General features: G+C 36.9%; 1 protein-coding gene across 1 annotated transcript; it reads right to left on the bottom strand.

Annotated features, from left to right (window-relative positions):
- Positions 1 to 1,307: 1,307 nt before the first annotated feature.
- Positions 1,308 to 14,495, bottom strand: DCSTAMP (dendrocyte expressed seven transmembrane protein). Its single transcript, XM_051962406.1, has 3 exons — positions 13,464 to 14,495; positions 7,749 to 8,057; positions 1,308 to 1,382 (listed from the first exon to the last, which is right to left on the bottom strand). Exons 1-3 carry the CDS (start codon positions 14,493 to 14,495, stop codon positions 1,308 to 1,310), a joined length of 1,416 nt encoding a protein of 471 aa, XP_051818366.1.
- Between the last annotated feature and the right edge of the window lie 623 nt (positions 14,496 to 15,118).

Here is a 15,118-nt window from a genome sequence, read left to right as displayed (position 1 = left end):
AGACTTTTCTGTTCTTAGACTAGAACCACTTTGCAATTGAAATTTTTGCTTTTTAAAGCCCCTCAAACAATGCTTTTCTGGCAATTTGCCTCCTGGAACATCTACTGTCCTGTCACTTTTATAAATTTGTGTTATACAAATAACTTCCTCTTTGACACTTCACCCTTAATTACAGTAATTTACCACCAGTAGAAGAGCCATGCCTTGATTATGCCATTGAGAGTTGGAACAAGGCATGTACATTAATCCAAAGGTTTGACTCAAATCAAATACCTTACTATTAATACCATGGACTAAATTATTAATAATGATAGCTGTCATTTATTTTTAGTGTTGAAGGTTTAAAAAGTACTTTACACACACCACTATTTCATTTGATCCTTGGAGCAACCCTGTGAGTTAGTTTCTTGTTCAGTAATGTCTGCTCTCTGTAACCTAATTTAGGGGTTTTCTTGGCAAGGATACTGGAGTGGTTTGCCTTTTTTTTCTCCATTTTATCTTGCAATGAGAAAACTAAGGTAAATAGAGCTAAATGACTTGCCCAGGGTCATACAATTAATATGTGTTTAAGACTGGAATTGAATTTAGGAAGATGAGTCTTTTGATTCTAAAGCTAATGTTATAGTCACTTAATATTTTGTATTTTACAAATGAAAAAACTGAAGCAAAGTAACTTTCTGATGCCACTCAGTAAATGTCAAAGGCAGATTTTTGGATCCAGATTTCTCCTGATACCAAGTCCAACAACCTTTTCATTAAGTAGCTATGTGGAGCAGAGGTTAGAAAAATTAGTCTGGGGGCAGGATGCTTTCAAATCCATCCTCAAATACTATGTGACCCTGAACAAATCAATTAACCAGCCTCAGTTTCCTCAACTATAAAATGAGGGTAATAACAATAACCGGTACACTGAAGGCTGCTATAAGAAAATCAAATGAGATAATATTTATAAAATACTTAGCACAGCACCTGGCACATATTAGATGCTACATATATGCTTATTTCCTTGCCCATATCACCATGCGGCTCATCACAAACTTACAATGAAACTCTTCCTCCTCCACTTGACCCTCCCTCTTCTGCCAAGTTGGTGGCAGCCCAGGCTAATTGCACATAATATGTACCCTGGAGGAAATAAGCAGCCTCTAGAGTTCTTGAGTGTTGGCCCTGAAAATTCTAAGCCTATAAAATGAAAGTAAATGTCACATTTCCATACAGTTGGGAATGAACCGTGACATGTGCCAAGCATCCATAAATCTGAGGGGAGCTGCTGAGATAAATTTAGCTGAAAAGCTGCTTGGAATTTTTCAAGGATTGTTTTCATTTGCAGAAGATATGGTGCCCTCCCCAAACATTTTCAGGATGGGAAACCAGAAGTGCAGCTGAAAAAAGATAAGAAAGGTAAATTGGAATCAAATTACTCTCAAATCCCAGGTATTTGGAAGAAGCTATTTACTGCATGGTCCGTGAACCAATAAGGAGCCTTTGAAAGTTCATGTTTTTGTAATTGGGAGGGGAAAGGGCAGTTTCAGTTTAATTCTAGAAACATTAAACTGAAAACTCTGTACAAGGATTTGTGGCAGGTGCTAGGAACACAAAGATTTGTTGTTGTTGTTTTTTTATAAGTAGTCCTTGCCCTCAAAAAACTTACAGTTTGGGGGTAGGGGTATAGGGAATGGGAGAAACAGACATTCCTAAAGCAAATGCAACCAAATTGTCCCTCTTGGAATAGACTATACACTGACACCTTATTGACTGGCTTTTGTGGTCTGGAATTATCTCCTAATGATATAAGGCTCAAAAGATGTACTCTAGCATATAACTGGAGAGTACAGCTTCTCCTATGAAAGTACCATAGTTTCTATTCTCACAGAATCAACCAATAAACATTTATTAAGTCCCTGATATATCTCAAGCTGTGCTAAGTACAGTACAGATACAAAAAGAGGCAGAAGACAGATTTTGTCCTCAAGCAGTTTACAATCTGATTAGGGGGAAACAACATTAAAAAAAATACATATGAAGCAAGTTACATAGAAGATAAATAGGAGATAATTAACAGAGAGAGGGCATTGGAAATAAGAGGGGTTGGGGAAGACCTTCTGTAGAAAGTGGGAATTCAGATGGGACTTAAAGGAAGCCAGGGAGGTCAGTTGTCAAATAGAAGAGGGAGAATATTTCAGGAGTGGGGTTCACCCAGAGAAAATGCCCAGAAACTAGAAATGGAGGTTTTTTTGTTCCTGAAACAGCCAGAAGACCAGTGTCATTGTATTGAAAGTACAGGATGAAGAATAAGGTGTAAGACTGAAGTGTAGAAGAGGGCTAGGTTATAAAGGATTTTGAATACCAAAGAGCATTTTGTATTTGATACTGAAATCAATAGAAAGTTATTAGAGTTTATGGAGCATAGTTTGGGGAAGAAGGTGGTGTGTGTGTGTGTGTGTGTGTGTGTGTGTGTGTGTTTGTGTGTGTGTGTGTTTCATGATTAAACTTGTGCTTTAGGCAAATTTTTGTGGCTGAATGGATTGGAGTGGTGAGAAACATAAGCCAGAAGACAAGATATCAGCTGACTATTGTAGCAATCTAGGAGTGGTGTGATGAGGGTCTGCACTAGAGGGATGGCAGTGTCAGAGAGGTATGTTGCAGAAAGAAGTTGCAAAAATGAAATTGATAGGCATAACAACTTGGATATGATGGTGAGGGCTCAGTAAGAGATAGGGAGGAATACACGATGATTTCTGGATTTTGAGCCTGAAGAACTCAGAGAATGATGTTGCCTTCTACTGGAATAGGGAAGAATGGGACAATATTGGGGGAGGGAAGCAAGGAGGAGAAAGGATATTGAGTTCTGCTTTGGAGATAGTGAGTTTAAGATGTCTATTGGACATCTAGTCTGAAGTAGTTGAAAATGTAAGATTGGAGGTCAGCAGAGAGAATGAGGCAGAATAGGTAGATGTGAAAATCATGAACATAGAGGGGATAATTAAATCTCTGGTAGTTGATGAGATCATCAAGTGAAAAAGTAGTATTGTACATAGAGAGAAGAGGAGTTAGGACAGAACATTGAAGGACAGCAATGTTTACAGGATATGATCTGTAGGAAAATCAAACAAAGAAGACTGAGCCTTGAATAGATAGGGAGGGGGAAAAACAGGAGAAAATGGTTCTCAAAATCTAGAGACCAAATAGTAACAAGGATAACAGAATGATCAAACAAAATCAAAGGCCTCAGAGAGGTTAAGGAGAATGAGGATAAAGAAAAAGTTATTGATTTTGCAAATAAGAAACCATTAGTGACTTTGGAGAGATCAGTTTTGGTGGATTTATAAGGTAAGAAGGCAACTTGTAAGGGGATAAGAGAGGGGGTGAGGGGAAAGTGGAGATATTTATTGTAGATAGTTTTTGAGTTTCGCTATAATGGTAGAAGAAATAGAGGATAATAATGGGGATACAAGGATCAAGTGAGGATTTTTTCAGAATAGGGGAGACGTGATTATGTTTTTAGGCAATAGAAAATAAGCCAGTAGGGGAAAAGGTTGAAAATAAATGAAGGAGTGGGAAGGAATGACAGAGGAGGCAATTGGTAGAAAGAGACAGATTGAAGGAGATTGGGAAAATCATGGCTGTAAAGGACCTTAGAAATGATTAAATCTTCTAGGTACTATACTCTTCTGTCCACCCTGCCCTAGTAACCTTTTCATGGTGAAAGATCACTTCAGACCTAGAATTCACATGTCTACCCTCCACCTCAGGGGCCCTTTTCTTTGATTCCATGACTTTTCTTAGAACCTCCATTTACGGAGGGCACCCAAACCACCAATCCTTCATTACTCATCCAGCTGAAATCTTCCAGATTTCTCTATCATCCCCAAGCCTAGGAATATCTTCCTCTCCTCCCTCATTTCCCCTTCCAGCTTCCTTTTGTGTTTGTCCTCCTTCATTGAAGTGCAAATTCCTGGAAGGTAAACACTGATTTTCCATTTTCTTGCTAAGGACTTAGCAACATCATTTAGCACATTGTAAGCACTAAAAGTTGGTTGCTGACTGCCTGATAGCCCACCCATCTTCTGGTAAAGAGGACTCAGGATAAAGAAGACACAATTTTTTTAGATATAGCCAATGCAAAAATTTGTTTAGTTTGACTTTGTATATTTGTTGTAATAGTTTCATTTGACTTTTTTTTAAATAAGGGGTGGGGTGGAGCTGAGGTGGAAGGATGACAAAATAGATATTTATTTATTGAAAAAATAATTTAAAAAATAATTCCTTTATGTAGGGGAATTTTTTTTTTCCTCCCTTAAAGTTCCAGACAACAATACATCAAGAAAGATTTCTATCCCTCTCTTCCCATCTATCCTCAGGATTTCATCGTACTGAAGAAGATCATGATAGTGAGTTCATGGAACTCTACTCTCTGGTTGCTTTCTGCCTTTTTGTTTCTGAGTGAACCTCAAAGACTACTGAATGAGATGGAGTGAGATCTCTCAGACATTTGTGAAAATTGAGTAAGGCTTTACCAACCCCAAAATTGGTGTAGACCTGAACACTTATTAGAACATACCTGTATCCTCTTCCTGCTATTTTTCCATTACATCATTTGCATGCAACTGCTACCTAAACCAAATATGGGCAGCTATACTCTTATTGGCCAAAGCTCAATTTCTTGTCTCTAGGGTAGTTCCCCGCAGTTAGACTGCATTCCTTCAGCCAGTGAGGATGAGGGTTGGTGGTGGGAGGGATTTTTTTGCCTTAGGGACTATATAATCTGCTATTCTGCTTCTGTAAAGCATCTCCTGCCTTTAATTGCTTATTCAACTAGAGTGATGCACATTTCTTGCAAGAATGTATAATAAACCTTCATTTTGCTCCTAGAGATATTTCTAGCTATTTTATTATATGGTGGTCACTTACCTCTCCATCTGAACCACATATTATCAGTTTTCAGGAAGGTTGTTCACAATTTGGGGAATTACATAGTGAATATTTCTGAGTTCCAAAGACTCAAGATTTAAAGTTCCCAAAGCACTAAAGTTTCTGAAGTCTAATGTCAATCATTGGCCTTGAAGAAGGAGATGTCTTCATTAAGTAATTAGGAGAATAGAGAGGACTTTTCTGAAACTGAAATACTAAAGCCACATCATGGGGATTATGAGATATAGGCCTTTTCAATCCTCAATGATAGTGTTGTGAGCTGCTTGAGCAGTACATATGAAAAGTGGATGACTAACATTTATTCTGTAGCCCCACAAAAATGTTTTTGCTTTCTGAAGTAAGTCTACTTTTACTTGGCATTTACTTTACTTTGGCATTATTTGAATGCTTTATATTTCTATCCTTATTTATACACTCTTGAAAGAATTTAGCATCTTATTCATTTTTTATGAATAGTCCTAACTTATATCCTGCCATTGGACTCAGACATCTCTGAGAAAGTAAGGTTAAACATGACTTTGCATTGCTATGCCTCACTTAAATCCAATTCACTTGCAAGTCAAATTATCACCTTCCTAATGTTATTGGTTCTCTTCTAGACCGAAGGACAAACAATTATGTGAGTACTAGTAGCTGTCCCCTGGGAACCCAACTGACAATTCCAACTGGACAATTCTTCTATTTCCTTCTTTCCTTCCTCCTTCCCTCCCTTCCTCCCTCTCTTCCTTCTTTCTTTCCTTCTTTCCTTTTTTATTTCCTACCTTCTTTCCTTTTTATTTCCTATCTTCTTTTCTTTCTCTTGCCTTTCTTCCTTCCTTCCTTTCTTCCTTCTTTTCTTCCTTTCTTTCTTCCTTTCTTCCCTCCTCCCATACATCTTTTATTTGTTTCTTGTTTCCTTCCTTCCTTCTTTCCATCTCTTTTTTTTCTTCTCTCTTTCCATCCACATGGGAACTCATACCCTAACTGGTAAGTATTCTGTTCAAAGAAATATAAATTCTGATCATTTAAACCTTGAAAGATATTTTGGGGATTGGGGAAGATTTTTTTCTTTCATAGTTATTTATTCTATTTCCCCCTCCCCCCAAAAGTAAACCCTATGACAGCTAACTTTTTTGTCTCAAGTAGTTTCACTTGTGATTTTTGGAAACAGAATTCTGGAAAACCTGTCTTAGATAAAACCCACTGAGATTCTAATGGAGCTACTTAACTATGCTTTTAATACCAATCACACTGGTTCTCCCTTATTGGCCAATAATAGATCCCAGCTCAAGTCTTACTTGCTCATTGCTTGGGTTTTGATGACTTGAAAGTAAACAGTAAGTATTTCTGTTCTGGCTAGAAACCTTGTGGAACTTCCCTTTCCAGACTGATTTTTTTGAGTTCGTGAATTCTTTCACATTGGACCTGTGTCAATCAGAGGGGGTTTCTACAACTCTCTGGGCTGCCACTAACCACATCAAGATGAACAACATGTTGTATGGTAAGCGAATAAAGGCTATCGCGTATCTTACATCCATATTGAATGGAAAATTTGATATTTCTTCAAAAGGCAAATTATAAATTAACTAAGTTATGAGATCAGGTTCCTATTTTCCCCTGCCTTTCCTCATTGGCAAATAGTTCCCAGGATATGGGGAGGGGCAGCAAATCTGGGAGAGTGTAGAGCAGACTGACTCAGCACTTATCTCTCATATGTTGAAAGCACATATCTCAGGGTCAGTAAAAGGAATGTCTTTGTTTAAATTTGAATATATGTGTGGTTTCTCCATTTGCTGTAGCTTTTGCTCTTAGAATGTGAGGTCACATTCTCAATCAATGAGGATGAGCCAGAAAGGGGGGTTAATGTTGTGTCAGGAAATCTCTATATTGTCCCTTCTGTCTATGCTCAGGGCCCTTACTTTCCCCCTTGCATATGATGAGAGTGACTGCCCCTTCTCATGAGAACCAAACAAACTTTCTCCTTACACCTTGGGAGATCTCTCAGATTTATTAGGTGATTGTACATTGTACATTGTAAAATGCAGGTGTGTACAAGAGGTGAGAAACTTGTAACCCACATTTAGGACCAGTAACTAGTACAGAGTTAAATGAAACAAAACAAAACAAAACCCTCTGATGAATAAGTTCAAGATACTCCAAAGATTGGTTTGTGGAACAGGGATTAGACCAGTGAATTCATTGTTATAGGAGACTTCCAGGTGATGAAACTCCTACCAATTGCCTCTACTAGTACTCAGAGATGAAATATCTTGTCTAGAATCACACAGCCACTATGTGTTAGAGACAGGACTTTCAGGCTGGCTTTCCTGGCATGGAAGTGAGCTCTCCTACTATAAACCTCACTTCCTTTGTGTATACAGGGTTTTGTTGTTCTTTTTTGTTTGTTTGTTTGTTTGTTTGTTGAGGCAATTAGGGTTAAGTGACTTGTCCAGGGTCACACAGCTAGGAAGTGTTAAGGTGTCTGAGAACAGATTTGAACTCAGGTCTCCTGACTTCGGAGATGGTGCTCTATCCACTGAGTCACCTAGCTGCCCCATGTATACAGTTTTAATATGGGCCTGGAGCACTGTTTTGATAAGAATTATTGTGATAAAAGGAATAGAAATATGTTGCTCTTAGAGTTAAGAAGATCTGATTTTGAATCCCTCTTCTAACATTTGTTGTCAGACTTCAAAGTGCTATATAAATGTCAAAGTGCTTAAAAAAAAAAAAAACACTGTCATTTTGACACTGCACAAGAATAAATGCCATAATCTGATTCTTAGATTAAATTAGAGGTATCTTAGGCTTTTTTCAACTCATACCCTTCTCCTTACCTCTGTAATAAACTGCTTCAGTTTCTTTTCTCCTTTCCTCAATGACTGCTTGGATCTTCTCCTGAGGATCTTGGCATGTAGATATTGTATCCGATCTCTTTCTACATCAGGGTAGAATGACCCAGCCACTAGGATTTTAAACTGCATTAGGATGGAGGATAGCAAACCTAGTATCACCAACATCAGAATAATGACACTTAGTGGAATCCATGTTTTAGACATAAAGAGCTCAGGTTTGGGAATGCAGTTAGGTTCAAAGAGGGATATATTAAAGGATGAGTCATTTATGATATCATGATTTCCCTTCACCTGAAACATAAGCAAAGTAAAGTTAAATCAATTAGCCTTTATTAAATACCTACTATATACTAGGTTCTGTACTAAATTCTGGATTGACAAAGAAAGACAAAAATAATCTCTGCTTCAGGGAACTCACAATAAAATGGAGGAGCCAACTTGTAAACAACTCTGTGCAAACAAACTATATACAGAATGATTTGAACATAATCAGAGGGAAAGGTTAGTATTAAGGAGGATTGGAAAGATGTTTTGCAGAAGATGGGACTTTAGCTTATATTTGAAGGAAGTCAGAATGTCAGGGACAGTGGGGAGATTGGAGAAAGGAGCTCTAGGGGCAGAGCAGGGAGAATTCCAGGCATGGAGAATAACCTGTGAAAATGTGTAGAGTTGGAAAATGAAGTGTTGTGTTTGAGGGAAGAGAAAGGAGTCATTGGATTGTAAATTATGTGGAGAAGACTGAAAGTAAAAGATCCTTTTATGAAGGATCAAAAGTCAAAGCAGGGTTTAGGGAAGAAATGGCTAGATTTACAATTAGGATAGGCGTGGATTTGAATCCCATTTATTGCAAATTATTATTGAACACAGGCAATTCAAAATTTCTGACACTCTTTTTATTTGTAAAAAAGGGTTAATAATACCTATAATACTTAACTCATAGAACTATAAGGACAAAAAGATAAAACATACATCCATAATATATAATAATTATTATAGCTAACATTCATTTAGTGTTTTAAGATTTGCAAAGTACTTTACAAATATTAGTTCATTTTATTTTCACACAATCCTGGGAAGTGGATGCTATGATTATCGCCATTGTATAAATAAAGAAATTGAGGCTGAGGAAAGCTGAGTTTTTCCCATGACTATATGTCTTGTAAGGTCTAAGATCAAATTTGTAACTCAGGGCTTCCTATCTAAAGGTCTAAGACTCTATCCACTGTTAATTCTAACATGACTTATATTACCCTTTACTCACAACAACCCTGTGAGACAAATACTATTATCATTTTCTATATTCCTCATATGCCAATCTACCTCCCCAATTTTTGTCTTTCAATGTCCTGCATGTCTAGATTGTACTCCCTTTTTACCTTTGCTTAACATTTCTTCCCTTAAGACACAGCTCATTCTAGTCTGATATAAATGATGAGAGAGACTAAAACATCTTTTAAAACAACCTTCTGTGATCACAGAAAGCTACCATGTTTCTTGTTAGACACTAAAATATGTTCCACAGTAGAAACTAGTTTTCTGATGTTTCTTCCATATTTTTTTCTGGAGATCTTTAAAAATATAATATTTCCTGTTTCTGGATTAGAAATAGTTGGCTTTTTGATTGAAGCAAAAAAAAAAAAAATAGATGAAGCAGGTATATTCCAAGGTCAATGTGAACTGCTTAAGATTGGCCCAGAATTAAGGAATTGACATTGATAGTCATGTAATGAAGCCAATAAGGATAGTCAGGTTTGTTGATTCAGCTTTTTCCTCCTGACCTAGGAAAGTCATTTAATCTCTCTGTGGACTGATTTTCTCATTTGGAAAACAGAAATTAATGGACCAGATCCTATCCATGAATACATATTCCAGTTTAAATGAGGCACCTTGGGACTTGAGAATTAACCTCAAGGTACTGTGAGATTTAGTGAGATCTTTAAGTGAGATCTTAGGGACTATTGTCCCAGCATCCCAATACTCTAGTGGCCACAGACCTAGAATGCTATCTTCATCATATCTAGGAATCAAGTAATCTTCCTTCTTCATATCAGAACATAATAAAGCATCTGCAAGGCCAAAGAAATGTGGCAGAGAGGATTACTAGTTTATTATCTAGGGAAAAAGCAAGAAAAACAATTTTAGTGGCCTATCCCTAATTAACAAATTAAAAATGAACCTCTGTGACTAAATAGGTAAGTTTGGTTCTCCAGAGCAAATGTGTCAGTTCTTTCCTACTATTGAAATTGCCAAAACACTCTGATCTGATAGTTCTGCAATAACAAACCAGCAGGTGGCCAATTTCATGGTGGTGCAGTAGACATTTCATCAAGGCATCTAAGCAGGGATTTGAGAGTTGGGAAGCTAGGTTATAAATGTAGTGAGTAAACATTTTTGTACTTAACTCTTTCAGGAAGGCAGGGTGATTCATCAAGTGTTTCCTCAGCCACCGACCTAGTTCAGAGCATCATTTCTTTGTTCTTGGACTAATGAAACAAGCCCTAACTTGTTTTACTGACTTAAATTTGTCTCCACTTCAATCAATCCTATGAATCTGGGAAATTTCATCTTTCAAAAGCAAAATATGGATGGTGGTGCTAGCATAGTGATCTTAAGCAAGTTATTTTCCCTATTGGGGTCTCCATTTTCTTATTTCCTAAAATGAGGGCAGTTGAACCATATGTCCTCTAAGATTCTTTCCAATTTTCAGCCTATGATCCTATGAAATGTTCTTTAGCCAAGATGTTTGAAAAATCTAAGGGGACCTGCTCAGCTTACCTAGATGAACAAAACACAGAAATAATAGATTTAGACATTTAGCACCTATGAAGAATCCAATGGCAAAATGAAAATAATTTTAACAAGTTCTGGCTTGTGGCCCCATTGGAAAACCTTGCATTTTCCAATTATTTCTATTCTCTGTCCCTTTCTTGTCATTTTCTATCATTCCCTGTCCTGTCTTGTTTATTCTCTGGCCTGTTTTATAATATCTTGCCTTCTTACTCCACCTTGCATTGAAGTCCTGAAACACTTCAGGCTTTATGCTCCCTGCTTTTTGTTTTCTTTTTGTATCCATTAGAATATGTATGTGTAAGTGTGTCTTTCTGTCTGTGTTCCTATGTCTGTGAATGTGTATTTGTATTTACTTAGGGGGTAAAGAAATCATTAACACCAATGAAAACATTTTTGGGTTCATAAACATTCCTGAATTTCACTAATTTAGCAACTGATAAAAGAATCTGGTCATAGGACTAAAAAATGCAGGCAAGAACAATGGAATGGTACATTATCTGTTGTTTTCAATTCCATTATGTTAGCTCCTAACTGTATTTATACTCGGCGTAACAAGCATTTAAAGAGCATTAGCTACTTCTTGCTTAAATCCAAATAGTTTTTCCTTTCAGATTTGTTTCTTGCTGCTCAGCAGGTACGTTTTGCTTGTTCTCTCATTTACTTAGCTTTTTCAAGCTGATTGCACTGAACAGCACCCCACTCTCTTTCCCAGGCCCAAGAAATTAGTTAATTATAAGGCACCCCAGGGCTCCAAGTTCTTAGAGTAAGCTCCAGGAATGACAGAGCTTCTGCTTCAACTTGCAAATGACAAAATAAAATTCAAATGAATTTAAAATAACTGTATTTGGTCTGGCAAATATAAGACTCCTCTCTTAACTCTTCAACTTCCATCTCCTTTTATTCTTATTTCTGTTCCCTCTTCCTTTCCTTCCTTCCTCCCTTTCTTCTTCCTTTCTTTTCTTCTTCCCTTCCTTCCCTTCTTGCCTCTTTCCCTCAATATTTCTTTTGCTTTTTTCCTCTCTTCTTTCCTTTCTTCTTTCCTTCCTTCCTTCCTTCCTTTTCTTCCTTCCTCTGTTGTTTTCCTTCCTTTTTTCCCCTACTCATATGTTTTTAATAGATCCTCTTTTCAAATTCTCTCTTGCATCCATAACACCCAAGACATCTTCCTCTCTCACATGGGCAGCTGAAAATCTACTTCTACCTATTTTCTCTAACTACAAATCCAATGTTTTCCCCAATATACTGGAAGTCAAATGCTATCTGAAAGTAAAATTTCAGCTCTTGTTTGAAAAGTGTAAACCTGATTCCAAATTGATCATAGAGACACAAATTTAAGTTGGAGGGACTTTGGCATAAACTTTTCATTATTTCATCTAAATTTTCCCTTTTGGATTACAGAATTATAAATCTAGAGTTGCAAAGGATTTTAACTTTGTTCAATCACTTCATTTTACAGATGAGGAAGCTGAGGCACAAAGAGATTTATTGACTTGCCCAAGAATGTTTTTTATTTAACATTTCTGATCACTTATAAATTGTAAGTTACTGTGTCAAGTCACTTAAACTCTTGGCCTCAGTTACCTTATCTTTAAAATGAAAATAATTAATTAATCAACAGAGGTTGTTGTTGTTAGTCCTTCATTCTCAAAGTGGACCATGACATCAGGGAGGTGATACCATGACATGTAAATGAGTTGGATTTGAGTGAGGGCAAGCTAATAACAAGGATTCATTAAGCTATTACAGCTATCAAGTGTTTATTAAGCTACTACTATCTATGCTGGAAATATAAGTCCAAAGAATGAAATAATTTCTACTAAAAAAGAACTTATAATCTAAGAGTGGAGACACCAAGGAAATATAAAATATGTATGCTCCATAAATGCAAAGTGAATAAGGTCAAATATATACAAAGTAGTTAAAAGTAAAGTTGTTTAAGGAAGGAGGATTCTAGTGATTGAAGCATCAGGCAAGTTATGCAGAAGATGATTCTTGAGTCATGCCTTAAGGGAAGAAATGTAAGGCAGAAGTAAAGAGGGAATGCATTCTAGACATGCAGGATAGTGGGAAGGTAAAAATTTGGGAGGTAGAAAATGACAATTATATTTGTCTCACAGTTGTTTGTGGGTACAGGATAATATAAGTCACATTAGAAGAATTAGTGACCTGGACCATTAGACAGGAAGCCCTGAATTTAAATTTGACCTCAGACCTTACTAGACATATGGCCCTGGATAGGACCTTAACCTTCAATCTCTTCATCTGTACAATGGAGATAAAAGCATCTGTTTCCCAGGATTTGTGAGGATAAAATTTGTGAAATATTTGTAAAGCACTTTGCAAACCTTAAAACACTACATGACTGCTAGTTATAATCATTATTATTATGTACTATAGGAATGTATTATGATTATTAATATGAATCCATTCATTAAAATGCCTTCTTACTATGGTGGATATAATTATCATCTTAAGCCCTAGAAAGACCTAACTTGAAAACTTGTGTGTTTGATTGTTTAATGAAAATGGGTGATTTATTTTTAAAGGAAACTAATTTAAAGGAGCTGTGACTGGTCTAATGTGATACAATCTAGATGAATCTAAGAAGATAAGATATTTCCTGATCTAAGTCACACAAAGCTAACTCAAAGCTTAAGAATCCTTTGTTTTCACATTACTTTCTACATCCCTGGATTCAAAGCCAGTAAAAATGTTATTTAGTGAAGAGCACATTAAAACCAAGGTCTGAGGACCTGGATCCAAATCTTGCCTCTTTTACCATAAGGCAAATCACTTATTTCCCTTCCCTCCAGTTTCCTCTTCTGTAAAATAAAGTGGTTGGTTGAGTTAGTTGGTCTAAGAGATCCCTTATGGTTCTAAATCTATAATCCCATTATGTTCACTTACCTCATTGTATAGTTTCAAGTGAACCTCCATTCCTGGCAAGTTTTGGAGATGTCTGTTAATTGAAGAAATGAGGTGATACAACCCATAATCCAAGGCTGCAAACATGGCCCAGACATAGAGATTTGTCAGTATGGGGAGGAAAAACAGTCCAAGGCTTCTCCTCTCTTTGGAAGCCAAGCAGATGGAAGGAATAATAATGTACTTTTTTCTTTCCTGCTTATTAAGTGGAAGGACACAGGGCCTTTTTTGATGCCTCTCACTTTCATCAAATTGAACAAAATGTCTGGTGATGTAGATGTTTTCAAATTTATGGCTATGAGGGCCCAAGAAGCGTTTCATGAAGCGTCTTGTGGTGAATAGGACTAGAGCAAACCCAGTGATGGTCAATAACCCTTGGCCCAGAGAAGACACCACTTCTGTGACAGTGGTTACATGGTCTATCACACTTAGGATTTCTCCTTTGGTGTCATTTAGCCTAATCTCAAAGGCTTTGCTGGGAGAGAGAATAGACATGGCCAATGTGTGATTTAAAGAGACTATCTCTTCAAACAGACCAATATCTGTGACAAGACTATAAAGCCACTGAATTGCTTCAATGTATTTATTCAAGAGAGGGAAATGAATAGCAAAACTTTTGAAACTGAGGTTGCACATTATCCCTTCTAGTAGTCCTTTCAGGTTATGGAAGATATTTTTTACATGGCCAAATGTCACAATTCCTGTTCCTGCAGCAATCAGAGCATTTCTGCCTTCATGTAGTCCACAAGAGAGAAAGAAGAGAATAGCAAAACAACGTACATGCTTGGACCAACACAGTAGGATAGTCATAACAATCCAGAAAGGTAGGAAGAAGATTATGGAGGAAGATAGGAACCAATACAAGCCAAGATATAAAAACATGGTTGAAAGGAACCCAACCACACAACAAACTCCAAAATGTTGTGAGAAACTCTTCCATCCAGTGTTCCTTGGAGATAAATAAAATTTCCAAAGACATAAGAAGACTCCAATGGCTGAGGCTCCAACATTCATGCTGCTGAAATGGTATCGTCACTGATATACCAGCTAAAAATAAGAGGGAACAAAGGTCATCAGTTGTTTTTGATTGTAGGCTATGGCTATAATGCTTTTATACTTAACATTCCCACCAAGAGATCTTTACATCCCTGACATCCCCAGCTAAGAGGTCCTCTACCCTTTGCTTAACTAAAAAGCTTGGAGCAATCACTTGAATGATTAAGTTGCCCAACTGCAATAAGAAACAACAAATGTAAAAACTATAGACAAGTATGGGAAGACTTATTATACTTACTGATGAGTGTAAAATAAAGCTAGTCGGGAAAGAAGGAAGGAATCATTTATTTATGTGCCTACTATGTGCCAGATGTCTTCATACTAAATACTTTATAAATATTTCATTTGATCCTCATAATAACTCTAGGAAGTAGATGATACTATTATCCCCATTTTCTAGCTAAGGAAACTGACTCAAATAAGTTATGTAACTTGTCTAGTGTTACATAGCTAAGAAGTATCAGAATCTGGATTTGAACTCAGGATTTTCTGAGTCTAAGCCCAGAGAGCTATCCATTGCTCCTGCCTCCAAAAAAAACCACCTTAACTACCATGTAGAAAGGGGGAAAAGTGAAACAAAT

The sequence above is a fragment of the Antechinus flavipes genome, chromosome 1 (assembly GCF_016432865.1).
Source record: "Antechinus flavipes isolate AdamAnt ecotype Samford, QLD, Australia chromosome 1, AdamAnt_v2, whole genome shotgun sequence".
In the NCBI taxonomy this organism is placed as follows: Eukaryota; Metazoa; Chordata; class Mammalia; order Dasyuromorphia; family Dasyuridae; genus Antechinus; species Antechinus flavipes.
This window is presented reverse-complemented; position numbering and strand designations above follow the sequence as displayed.

Coding starts and splice junctions, on each gene's coding strand:
- DCSTAMP (XM_051962406.1), bottom strand. CDS start 14,495: ATGAATGTTGGAGCCTCAGCCATTGGAGTCTTCTTATGTCTTTGGAAA. Junction 8,058..13,463: donor ACTTGAAACTATACAATGAG/GTAAGTGAACAT, acceptor CTTATGTTTCAG/GTGAAGGGAAATCATGATAT. Junction 1,383..7,748: donor TGAAGCAGTTTATTACAGAG/GTAAGGAGAAGG, acceptor ATCTTTTTTCAG/CTGCACTTCTGGTTTCCCAT.